The following is a 13,163-nucleotide window of genomic DNA, read 5'->3' as shown; positions in this document are numbered from 1 at the left end:
AGTGGATAAGTCTGGGGCCTCCCTGGGTCCACCCCATAGGACCACAGGCCATCACCTCGCGATAATAACAGCTCATGTTCAGACTTCCTGAGTTGAATCTTCCCCTCACCAGTTTACCAATAAGGAACAGACAGACACAGGCAAGTTAAAAAAGGGCAGGTCCTGGGTGCTCCGCCCCTGTGTCCAGGCAGGAGGCTCCTCGCGGGGCACCTGTGCTGAGCCTGTGCTCGCTGGCGTTGCGGACTCCAGGGCTAGAGGAGCTGGAGTGTCGGGCACTGCACAGTGCCCTTCCTCTCCTGGCTCCCAAGTTCTGACCTGCACCTTTGGAGGAAGTATTTCTGCTTCCCAGTGGGAGGAAAAACAAGTTGCATCTCTTTACAGTTAATAGTTGCCATTTGCTTTTTCCTTTCTCATCTTCTGAATTCGGACTTGTGTATGATTCAGAAAGTTGAAGCTGTGCAACTGGAGCTGATGACAACTCTGTGCTTTGGCTGTCAGTCTAGAAATGGCAGCCGCCCTCTCTGCTTCAGTTATGAGGCTGAAATGAACATTGAAGCCCCCGTCCCAAGTCAGCCCTTTCCTGGCCACCAGCCCCCACTCCCCACTCCCCCGAGCACTGGCTCTCTCTGGGTCCCATGCTTAGGAGTGAGAGGTGGTGCTCAGGAGCCCCTCAGCACACCCTATTTTCAAGTTATATCGCCGCTTAGAAATGAAAATAAGACACTTTTATTATTTTTGTTTCTCTTGAATTCTGAAAATTTCAAACATGCACTTACTGCCAACTGTGCGTTTACTTCATAAATTAGTTTGGGTCACAGACACTTCACCTGAATCTGGTTTTCTTGGGTATTTTAACCTGTCAGAGGCCAACCACAGGTACCTTCCCCCAAATATTATAAGGTTCAGAAACAGCTGTCTCGTCCATAGGCGACCTCAGACTCCAGGAGCAGCCTAGCAGGCTGCAGGCCCCGTGTCACCTGGGCTTCTCGGTTGGAAGGCATGCACGCAGGTGCGAGGGGATACCCTAAGGCTCTGCGGCCCAGGGAGAAAATGTCCCATCAGCTGAGAGGAGCCCTAGTCTACAGGAAGCCCAGGTCCCACCCCTCAGCCTAAGGGGCCTGCGCAGCAGTAGCCCCCGGGCCTCCCGAATGTCCCGTGGGCCTTCCCCAGACTCTGAGTGTGGCCACTGAGACCACCAGAGCCCCCTCTGGTTCAGGACCACCCGTCTTCCTGCTGCTGCTGCGGCTGCTGCAGCCTGCGGGGCTGGCCACCACTCCAGCAGCAGGTATTTAAATGAAAACCAATGGCTGTGAGCCCGTGATGCAGGGTAAGATGTAGGCATTTTAAGGTCATTATTTTAATTACCATTAAAATAATTGGCACTCCGGCTATCAGAAGAACGGAGGCGATCAGAGGCGCAAGGCGCCCCTCCCCCACCTCGGGGCGGGAGCAGCCTTCAGTGTCTGTATAATTAAAAGCTCCGTCTTTCATGAGCACAATAAAGGGGCCGGGGGTGGGCAGACTGCAGCCCTGCTGCATGTTAATGCGTTTATTATGATCAATAAGCCCTTGCCTTGAGTTTTGTCCTCTGGCTTGGGCATCTGCGTGAGTGACAGCAGACACACACACAGACACACACTTTGCCCAATGGTGTGGACAGCTACAAGTTCAAAACTATTTGGAGGTTAACCATTCTTAGGATCTCAAAGCACAGCCTTTGGGACTAGACAGGCCTAGGAGGGGTACTGGCTAGCCCTTGGGAGCCACGCAGCTGCGCACCCCTTATTTGCCCCAGCTAAACAAACACCGTTCTTCAGCTCTAACGGGGACAACGGGACCATCTAGTTGCTCTGAGGATGAAATGCCTTCATGCAGACGGACTGCGGAGTGCGGAGCCTCAGTAAGGCTGCTTTCTTGAGAATAACGCACCGTTCTCTCCCCTGCAGTTACGAGAACTGGTCAGCATGTGCATCTACCCTGACCCCGACCAGAGACCTGACATCGGATATGTGCACCAGGTGGCCAAGCAGATGCACGTCTGGATGTCCAGCACCTGAGCGTGGACGCGCTGTGCCTTATCAAAGCCAGCACCACTTTGCCTTACTTGAGTCGTCTTCTCTTCGAGTGGCCACCTTGCAGCCTACAACAGCTAAGACCACAGGGTTCAGCAGGTTCCCCAAAAGGCTGCCCGGCCTTACAGCAGATGCTGAAGGCAGAGCAGCTGAGGGAGGGGCGCTGGCCACACTGATGGTCAAATTCTAAAGTCCTTTCTTTATACTGTTGTGGACAATCTCAGCTGGGTTAATAAGGGCAGGTGGTTCAGCGAGCCACGGCAGCCCCCTGTATCTGGATTGTAATGTGAATCTTTAAGGTAATTCCTCCAGTGACCTGTCAAGGCTTATGCTAACAGGAGACTTGCAGGAGACCGTGTGATTTGTGTAGTGAGCCTTTGAAAATGGTTAGTACCGAGTTCAGTTTAGTTCTTAGTATCTTTTCAATCAAGCTGTGTGCTTAATTTACTCTGTTGTAAAGGGATAAAGTGGAAATCATTTTTTTCCATGGAGTGGTGATTCTGCTAACATTTTTATCTATGTTTTATAATTTGGTGAGTGACGATGACAGCCCTGCACCTGGCCAGAGCGTCACAGGCAAAAGGCATCGGGAAGCAGGAGCATCTTCCTGGCAGCCAGGCTGGGCCATCTTCTCCTGGACACCTGCTATATACCAGGAACTTCGTCACCTCCTTGAATGCTGGCGGTTCATTTCATGATCAGTGTTAAGCATTTTCCTCCGTGGGAAGGAAGCATGGGATAAAAAAAAAGCGAAGGGCTGTCCTTTACAAATTCTGGTTCTGCAACTTCCTAGCGTGACTCTGGGCTTGGGCAAGTTTCTTAGCCATTCTGAGCCTTCGTTTCCTCATCTGTACAATGAGATTAATAGTACCTATCTACCTTCAGGATTGCTGACAGAATCTGAAATAAAATATGCAAGTTAGCTAACAGAGTAGATGATCCAAAAATGGTGGCCACTCACCCTTCACAAACTGAAGGCCACGGACCACGGAAGTCGAGAATTAATGGACACCTGTATCATGTGTAGGAAACCGGAAATGTGTTCCTTATTTCTTGTTCCCAAACAGGATTAACTGTGAAGACTAATTTATAAATGTGAACCCAAGAAAACTCCAGTTCTGAAGGAAATCATCTGCATTTTGCTTTTGTACGTAAAGTTAACCTTCCAGTGGTCTGAGCTGTCGTCACTGACTTCGTGACAGTCTGGCCCTCCAGACAAGAGCAGCGCTGGCATCGGGCAGGTGATTTCTGACACCTGCTGCCTGCAGGCATTCACTGACCCGGCCTTTCCTGGAGGAAACACCCAGGGCCGGGCGGCTGCTGTTTCCGCGCGTGGACTCGGATCTGCTGTGACACCGTCGGCCCGACAGTCTCTCCACATGCAGCCTTTCCTCTGTATTTTTCTCCATGGCTGAAATAAAACAGGGTGACTGGGAGTTACTTAGAATTCATGAAGATTTTAAAATGGCTTTGGAGATTTTGCTTTTAAACCAGTAGATCCAAAACTTAAACAGCGTCCGCAGCACAATTTCTTGAGGAACCTTGAAAAACACAACTTCCCAGGCCCCATTCAGTAATCCCAGGATTTCTTCTTTAAGCTCCCCCAATAATTCTGATACTCATCAATCAGCCGAGTTTCTGCCCTCATGAGGTAATTCCATTGTTCTCCCCAGCCTGCTGCTGGCTCCTGGCAGCTGTAACACAGGAGCTGGCCTGAGAGCAGATTCACCCTGGAATGCTCTCTCCACAGAATAATCAAGTCGCTGTCGCCTGCCTAGTGCTTACCACTGAAGGTTTTTCCGATTCCACACTAACTTTTTGCCAATATTCTGCTTCCAGTTCTCTGAGCCCCTACCGTGTCTCCCCAACACTGCCAAACCCAGCACGCAATCAACCTACTTTGTGCATGCCACCCGCTTTCCACACTGAGAACAATCTGCCCAGTCGGACCCTCTGGAAGCGCACGATCTCAGCCACTCACCAGGCCCGAGTGTTTGTGAAATGATCATGTCCTACTTACTACAAAACAGTAACCCCAAAACATTTATTTCTGTGAAACCGGCCAAAGTGAGGTCCACCCACCTTCACACAGCTCTGGCGGTGCACCTGCCCACCTTCTCTTGGTTCTCAGAACTGAGCTGGGCTTGAGAACTCAGCTTTGGCTTTGCCATTTCTTTCCTACTTGGCTGCTGAGGTGGAGGCTGTGCTGCACTTATCACCCCATTTCAAAACCAAACCAAACCTGAGGCCACCCCGAACAAAGTCAGCCAGCAAAAGGGGTAAGTATCGATGTTCACCTGAAGCCTCAAGGGAGTCCACTCTGACTTCTGACGGCAGACGGAACCTATCATCTGTCCCCAGGAGGGGCGCATGGCTCTTTCGCTCTCCTGAGCCTAGGCCAGTGCTTGAGGAGGATCAGCACCCTGAAGGGCCAGGCCAATGGCCTTAGCAGCCCCCGACTGCCCCCAAAAACACCACACAGTGCCCAGACCTCAGCTGCCCAATTTGGTTTTTGTTTTTTATTGAGTTTCATTCAGCAAACACTAGCCACGTGAATGTCTTACTGGACCTCCAATGCCCACCATCTTCCAGAACCACAGCCAGCCACCCACTGATGCCATTCAGGAAGTGTCCATTGTTTGGACTGTTTCTTCCAGCACCTCAATTTCCAGAGGAGTGATTTTCTCAGTGAGGACTGCAGTAGTCCCTTTCTCACACCTGTACCGGCCAAGCCTAGTAAGAGAAAAACAAAAGCACAGAGTTAGGATTCTCCTCAAGGTGCCAGAGGGCAGGAGACAGTGAAAATAAATATTCAGGCGAGGCAGTGAGCAGGCTGGACTGGAATGTTGGCTCCCCCGATCCCAGCTCTGTGATCTTGGGGGATTCAACTTCCTCAGTTCTCAAGTGCTGCAAAATGGGGGTGCCTGGGAGGCACAGTGTCATTAGTGAACACGACACCTGGCCCTTGGTGGACACGTGACTCTCCCCCCACCCCACCATCCCCAGCAAGTGCTGGGAAGCACTTGGTCCCTTGACATCAATCTTCAACCTCCTTACAGTACCTTTCAGGGACAGCAGGAAGCAAATCCCATCATTACACAAGAGAAGGGCATGATTGCTCTTCCGTGCAGCAACAAGAATGACTTAACTGTTACCTTAGACACTGTACAAACATCTGGAAGCATAAACAGTGTAAAAGTATGTGCAGCCAGACTCTGGGCTTGTCATTTCAGACCACTCTCAAGTCTCAAGAAAAGTTAACTGTCCCTTTCAGGGACACAGTGGGTCCCCACTAGGACACACCCAACACCTTCTTCCTGGAGTGAATCTGGCAGAGGTTTCTTTGAGCACCAGACCGTCTAGAAGATACATATTTGGGCTGTTAATGCTCACAGTGGGTCAGGAATTAGGATACTGTCAAATGGCAGCACACAACCAACTGTTCCTCTGCTCTAGCCCCAGCTGGGGTAGTATCTCTGTCAAACTTGCTGTCCTTCAGGAACTACCAGAAGGCTGCTGGCTGTGCCATGACCTTGTGCTCCAGGAACACCCATCCTCTCCCCTGGGCACATGGGCTAAAAGAGGGAGCAGGAAGCAGAACAAGGAGGGCAACTTCCACAGTTCTGCATCCAGGTCAGGAGCACGGTCAGCCCAGAACGGCCTGCCTTTATTCTGCCAACCCTCCCCCGACCCCCACTCTCTCAAAGAATCCAAGCAAAAGTACCTTTGAACAATGTGTCCCCACCCCATCAGTTTGAGGATGCCTCATTCCTCACACACTAGAACCTTGGTGCAGCGTGCAGTCTTGGAGCCAAAGTCCCACGTGGCCTCTGTGTGCCTGACTCCTCTGAACTGCCCCTCAGTGTCTCCAGGAGGCTTGGACACACAAGAGCCTCCTCACCACTGTGGTGACAGTGCCCAATTTCGGCGGCACGCATTCAGAGCTTCCGCTTCACGTGCCAGTGGACTGCAAGACTGTGTGCTGGAGGGCTGCGAGCAGAGGAGGCAGAAGGGACTTGCCAGGCAAGGCCCACACTGGCGCAGGGCATGGGACGCTTGCTCAGGCCTATCGCCCTGCCCGCACCCTAGCATCCACCCTGGGAGGGCTCCCATAACTCAGGCAGTGCCCCCATCTTCAGTCACTGGCCAAGAAGAAAACAGGGAGAGTCCAGGGAGCTTGGACACTTGCTGCCCTTGGCCCCAGGACACCGATGGGGAGCAGGGTCCCTGCAGGTTACTGCACACCCACCACGCACCCAGCACCTTCTGGGTCGCCTTGCTGATTTTTCACAAGCAGCCACAAGGCGGTTTTCTTTCTGTTCTTGGGTGTTTAGAGCCTCTGTTTACAAGCGGAGCAGCCCACGTCCCAGGAAGTAGGATGTGCCACTGCTGCACGCCTTGTGGATGAGGACTCCTGTGCTCAGCACAGGTTCCCTAGGCAACCACAAATACCACTTCTCAGTGGCCCAAACGTGGCTTTCGGCTAGTCCTCGCCCAGGACTCTGTCCAGCCTGAATGGTGTAACCATTCCCTACCCCATCACTGCTTCACCATGGACTTGCTCAAATCACGCAGCATCTTGCAAATAACCAGCGAAGCAGGCTGCATGCAGTACCTGGCTCCTGCCTACCTGGAGCTCGGCAAAGCCCGGTTCCCCAACACAGCTCTGGGCCTGAAAGGTGGCTTGCCTTCCTGCTAAAGGCCCGAGGGGACTTCGTGGGCTCATTAGAGGTCATCTGGTTTACCTCCATTTCCAAGACAGACTGATTTGCTGGAAGCCACCAAGCCAGCCACCAACACTCCCCAACCCCAGTGCCAGAGCTCTCTGGCGCCGTGCTGCCCCACCCCACCAAGAGCCCACTGAGCTTCCGCAAGGTTGAGTGCAGCCCACAGTGAATACTGCTGGTTCTGAACGTTCCATTCCTTCCTTGTGAATTACTCCTGATGTGGACTTGTGTGTGCAGTGGGAGATGGAAGCAAGCCTGCAGAAGGCGGTGCTCACTTCCTCTGGGCTAGCCATGGCGCTGGGTGGGAGGCGTAGTTTATAAATGCCCTGTGCTGCACCCAGATGCTGCAGCTGGAAGCAGCACTCGGAGCCCATCCTGAGCTGCTTGGGCTCCCAGCAGAGGTCAGGAGCCACAGGACGGTCAAGCAGCCGGACAATCACGAGACACTGCAAACGAGCTGCTCCTCTGACACATGCTAGCCACCAGGTTTGGAAACCTTCCAGTTCTGCTCAGCAAATCAACTAGAACCTTCTCCCACTGCTCTGAGTCTGGGCTGCATCACTGAGCGAGGGGCCCACTTGGCATGTAGCTCAGGCTAAACGGCACAACTCCCTGTAGCACAGCACACACACACTAGCTCCCAAGGCCACCTCTGGGAGGCTGTTAGCATTGCTGATTTACACCCAGTTAGGAATCTTGGGGCACTCTGAGGGGAAGCGCTGGGGCTGCCCTGAAAAATGCCCCTTCTCACAGAAATCAGGGGATTCTTTAAGACACTTGAGAAAGGACAGCAGATGATCCAAACCTCTCCACCCCACCTCCCAGCCTAGGGCTCTTTGTTGGGCCACCCTCCACCTCTCCCATCAAATTAAATCACTTTCCTACACCTGACAGCAGCCCACTGTCATAAAGCAAGTAACAAGCCAAAGGTCTGTGTGGGAGGCTGATTTAGGAACACTGGATGTACTTAATGTGGAAAGAACCAGGAAAACTCTGTCCAGATGCCATGGAGATACCAAGGGTGGCCATGACGCCAGGGAACCCAGGAAGAACTTCGTCTCCTTCACTCACCTGGTCCCCTTCTTGTTGGGCACTGTGTATGGGCGGAGAAAATCCAGCTTGTTCTTACTGATGACGCAGAGGTCAATGTTGCTTCCGGAGCCCAGGTCGTTGAAGATGCCAGCTGCGATGGCTTCGCTCACCAGCTTCTTGGCTTCCTCCTCCTGAGAAACAGAACGGCAGCAATAACGTCCCCGGCCAAACCAGGGCCTGCTCTGATATCCGCAATGTGCTTCCACTAGAAGTGCACAAGACCTCCTGAGAGATAGGTGTTGTTTTTAATGCCCATCTCACAGACGAGGAAAAGATCTCAAAGTACACCTTGATGATTTACCCAAAGTTCCCAACCCCGGCCTTTAAAACCCTTTATGCATGCACCGCCTCTTGACCACATTGGACAATCACTACAAAACAATGAGCTGACAGTTACTAGAGGGTTAGTAACTTATCTTGAAAAGGGCCAGGTAGTAAATATTTTAGGCTTTGTGGCCAAAAGTCTCTACCACACCTACTCAACTCTGTCACGCTAGCACAAAACACAGCCACACACAAATACATAAAAAAATGGGTACAACTGTGTTCCAATAAAACTCTATTAGCAACAGGCAGTGGGCCAGATCTGGCCCATTGACTGCAGTTTACTAACTAACCCCTGATCAAGAATGTCCAACAATAGCTGAAAGTTACTTGAGAAAGTCAGCATTGTAGGGGGAAGAAACTAACACCAAAACACAAGCCAGTAGTTCTGGGGAAATGCTGGCAGACCAAGGGCGGGACCTCTTGCACAAAATAATCTGTCTCTCCTACTAAGGAACCTATAGGTTCACTGAAGTAATCCATTACTTTGAATCACTCTCTCCTTTGCCCCACCTTTAACCACAAATCCCCATCCCCAATAGTTACTGGTGAACAGACGGATTCATCCCTTTCTTATCCAAGAAGCCCTATCACATGCTATGTCCTATACCAGGAGCTAGGGCTGCAGAGGTGGATGAGGCCCCCAAATCCCTGCCCCCTAGGGGCTTACAGTCCAACGGGGGCATCTGACCCAAGTAAGTACAATGCAGGGTAAGGCTGGCTAAAGAGCACGTGAAAAGGACACGGCTGGTCAGCAGAGCTTCAGGGAGGGCCGAAGGACAGGCTGCACACGAGGCACTCAGAAAACAGCAATGAAACAGAAGGCAGGTAGCGACGGCAATGGTACTGGACCTGGGGAACACCAAGTTCAAGCTCTATATACAACGAGAACAAAAATGAACCAGGCTCCCTGAAAGCAGGGAATCTAACCTGTGCTACGACGCCTTCCCAGTCCACGAGGGCGTGGGAGTACATACACATGCAAGTGCACTCCAGCGCTCATCCAAGCAACACCCTTGGAGAAACAGGGACGCCAGGCCCAAATTCCAGCCTGAGACCCTCAAAGGGCAGATCCGCTAACCTCAAGTTTTCAGAAGATCTGAACCCATCCGGGGCTCCTGCTCCTCTTCCTGCCCCATGACAGACCAGGATTCCAGTGACATAAGTGCCCTCTACAGACTCAGAAGGACAGAGAAGGTTCTGCTGGAAGTGGGCTCCTCAGCAAACCAGCAGATGGGGGTTCCTTTGATATTTATACCCCAGGTTTTTTCACTCTCACGTGACATCTATGTGGGGCCAATGAAGCCAATTCTTCTTTTGTACATATGCAGTCCTGTAAGAATACATTCAAACAGGATCCACTAATTAGGAATTTTCTCCTGGAATTCTCAACAGTCTATGGGGCCAGAAGCTTTCCACAAACCAGTGAAGGTGGTAGCAAAGAAAGCCTCTTAGACGAGGAGCTGGCAGCAGCTGCTATCTAGATAGACAGCAAAAACCAACCACTAATTCAGCAAACACAACTTCATTCCTAACCGCTTCCCTTTAAATGGCCTTAGGTGTGTGTGCACATGGGCACGTGCGGGGAGAACCATACTTATTCCCCTGTTCTGGCCTACCACCTCTGCTCCCCCTTCTCTTCTCTACCATTTAACTACTTCCTCTGCTTTGTTTCTCATCACTGCTGCTGGTGTCTAGAGCCAGCCAGCAGTACCTGGCGGACATCGCGACCCTGCAGGCAGCACTTAGGACTGCACATTTACATTTCCCAAATGATCTGGGTAGATGGGGACAGGTGAAGACTTGGGGAAACGGAAATACACAAATGACATGAGACATGCATATCTAGTGTCAATCCATTCGACTGGGCACAGGACACCAGACTGCTGACAGTGTAAGATTACGAGTGATCCTCCCTCTATTTTGCAAACAGTCTGTAAGTAATTGATAAAACTTTAAAATATGCAAATTTTAAAATTATATAGTTTGATTTACTCATAAAATTATCATGTATGCTGTTATTTAAGTATAAATAAAGGCTTTAAATTGGGAAAATACATCTTTTAAATTCCTTTCCTCCCCACCAATTCTAGGGAAGATCATTCCTTAAGGAAGAAAATCTCAAGTCTCTCACTTTTTTCCCCCCAGTCCCACCCCATGTCTCATATACATATGGCTAGGAGATGGAATGAAACTTAGATTTATGGAGCACCTATATGCTCACTAAATCCATCCATCGATCAATCAATCAACATCTATCAGCACTCTAATGTGCCAAGCACTGAGTTGGGCACTTTGATGATCATCATGTTCACCCCTGCCCCCAACCAGCTTTTGACGTTGGTATGGTCAGGAACTCTGGCTGACAGTCAGTGACTTACGCAAGGTCACACAGCTGGTAAACAAAAAAATACTAAAACAGGCCCATCAGGCCTCAGAGCCAGAAGGCCGCAGCACCACACCAACTCACAAGTGACCTTCCTTGGGCTGGGGGCTCCTCAGCTAGTCCCTGACTCAAGGCCGTGTCATTCACTCCCCACCACCAAAGAGCCTTAAGACCTGGGCAAATTTAAGAGGAGGAGGATGGTGTTTGCCAGTTTCTCTCTGGGCCAACCAGCAGCTCCTCTGATGGTCACTCCCATTGGGGGTTGGAGGGCAGTGTTTCCCAAAATACCCAAGACTACCACTTCAAGGGCCTTCTTCATTCTCAACCAAGTTAGGACAACATTTCTACAATGCAACGCCAGATCAATATTAAGATCTAAGGTCTTATTTAACATATCCCTCCCTTAACACCCCAAACCCTCAAAATCGAAAGAGGGTGGAAATGACCAAAGGCTCTACGCTCCACCCACTACTTACACAGTTAATGTCTTTAACACATACCTATAGAGACCTACTATGTTCCAGGAACTGCCTCAATGTTGAATACTGTCTCTGACTACAGTATTTCCATACACAGAATTCTAGACACGTATGCAAATATGCTACTGGGCATATTCATACTGTGTTTTCTTTATAGTGGAATCTCACAATTAAACAACTTTTGTCTTTAACATGTGCTACCAAATATTTAAGAAAACTATCAAGAAAAACCACAAACTAAAGGCAAGAGGTGGGGAAAACACCACATTTGTATCTGTCTCCAGCCCACAATAAGCACAAGAAGCACTGTCTCTTCCTTTAGGATTAGTTCTTCGTAGGGAAACTGCACCTCCCTTTTCTGGAAGATGCAGAGTGACCTAGGGCCTGGGCAGCATCTGCTTGGGGACAGCTGCTACAGAGGGGCCTTGACAAAGGGCCCTGCAGAGCCCATGACCCCAGCTGGTCAGGCCCAGGTGCGATGCTCTCTCCCACAGTCAGGGAGGCATCTGCCCCCAGCCAGCTGCCTATGCTTTTATGTTGCAGGTCACAAGGGAACCTCAGTGTGGAGACGGGCGAGTAGGACTTACCCTCGTGGCCAAAAAATGGCCCTCCAGGCCAACAGCAACTTCCTTTTGCTTTCAGACACTCAGCTAAAAGATCACCATGACCCTGATGATTAAACACCAGCTGGGGAACCCAGGTTCAAGGTCATCTGGCAGACATGGAGGCAGACAGAATGGGGTTGAATCCCCAGTCTACTACTTACTGCTGGGCAACCCTGGACAAGTCACTACACCTCTCTGAGTTTACTCTCCCGCTCTGTAATATAATGATAATAAATCTGACTTCACAAGATTACTAACAAATTAGAAATAAAAACACAGAAAGCACCTGCTATAGTTTCTGGCACATAGCCACTGCTTAATAAATGGTTAAGTTATTCAGTAAAGCAAGCCAGAGGGCTCCTAAAAACACAACTTATCTCTAAGCAGCGACTGCCTATACCAAACCCCAGGCCAGGAGAAGGAGGGCCAAACAAACCTGCTGACAAATCTTCACACAGTGCCATAGAGAAGTTCCTATAATAATTAATCCAGGTAAAAAGCACACTCCCTAAAAGTTCAGAGAATATAAAAGGAACACTTCTTGCTTTATGGCTACAAAGACCAAACTAACTGGGAGTATCAGTCCCCTGGGCCACCCCTACTTCTTAAATGAGATTACAATAAGAGTGATGTACTGTACTACAAGTCAGCTGTGACAAGCAGCACTTTATAGAGCTATCTGTTTGTCTCCATCACCGCATTGCACAATGTGTCCCTGGACTCCAATGTGCAGTTCCATTTACCGCTACATGACAAATGGGCAGCACTTGTAAAAGGCACAAAGAGGTCCACAACGGCCACGTAATGGTCACCACAGCTGTACCCGAGTGCTTGAGGGGACAAAACAGACCCCCAAGTTCATTAAACTGACCAGTAATGGATCTTTCAAAAAGTGCCTTAGGAATCGTACAGAAAAGGCTAAAATAAATAACTCAGCATGGAAGGCTAATCTGAAATGGTGTTTGATAAATTATTTATAACACGGGCGATTGTCTGCATTTAATATTGGAGCTACTAGTAGCATCTTTAAAAGATGATTTATGTGTTGTAATGCTATTAAACTTTATATTGGCCCACTGCTAGCTATAAAGTCTGCTGAGATTTAGAGAATGAGTTTTAAACTGTCACTGCAACATCACAGGAGATGGAGACTGTATTAAATCTTTACTTTAAACCTGTTATCTAGAGAGTTGCATTTTGTAGACACTCACAAACTGATAGATTACCTCGGCATCCGCTACAGCGCAGGTCCAAAATAGTACTGCCAAGAAACTTTTTCCGCATTATTCTTGTCTACAGCTACAATCGAATTTCTCTTCTCACTTAAGTGATTTTTAGATTGGGAATGTCACCAGAGAAAAATGTAGCTGTGCCAGCCAATGGGCACTCTGGACGGTTCAGCATCAAATTAATACTCTTTAAATATACTCTCTTCATTTGACTGTTCAGCTATGCATCTGAACACTGCTTTACTTACA

The 13,163-nt window shown here is 49.7% G+C and overlaps 2 protein-coding genes across 8 annotated transcripts in view; one reads left to right on the top strand and one right to left on the bottom strand.

Annotated features, from left to right (window-relative positions):
- The window catches only part of NEK6 (NIMA related kinase 6), a 103,133-nt gene extending 99,596 nt beyond the window's left edge, over nt 1–3,537 (top strand). For all 6 annotated transcript variants that reach the window (XM_055271143.2, XM_055271140.2, XM_055271144.2 and 3 more), the window contains exon 10: nt 1,947–3,537. In XM_055271143.2, the coding sequence (XP_055127118.1) occupies nt 1,947–2,057 (111 nt within the window). In that variant the 3' untranslated portion in view covers nt 2,058–3,537. The remainder of the gene's footprint in view (nt 1–1,946) is intronic.
- Nucleotides 3,538–4,564: 1,027 nt separating this feature from the next.
- Nucleotides 4,565–13,163, bottom strand: part of PSMB7 (proteasome 20S subunit beta 7) — a 62,738-nt gene continuing 54,139 nt past the window's right edge. For both annotated transcript variants that reach the window (XM_055271148.1, XM_055271149.2), the window contains exons 7-8: nt 7,871–8,022; nt 4,565–4,805 (exon numbers count right to left, since the gene is read on the bottom strand). In XM_055271148.1, coding sequence (XP_055127123.1) covers nt 4,694–4,805; nt 7,871–8,022 — 264 coding nt within the window. In that variant the 3' untranslated portion in view covers nt 4,565–4,693. The remainder of the gene's footprint in view (nt 4,806–7,870; nt 8,023–13,163) is intronic.

The sequence above is a fragment of the Symphalangus syndactylus genome, chromosome 3, assembly GCF_028878055.3.
Source record: "Symphalangus syndactylus isolate Jambi chromosome 3, NHGRI_mSymSyn1-v2.1_pri, whole genome shotgun sequence".
NCBI lineage: Eukaryota > Metazoa > Chordata > Mammalia > Primates > Hylobatidae > Symphalangus > Symphalangus syndactylus.
The sequence above is the reverse complement of the archived record's forward strand: the minus strand, read 5'-3'. Positions and strand labels throughout refer to the sequence as shown.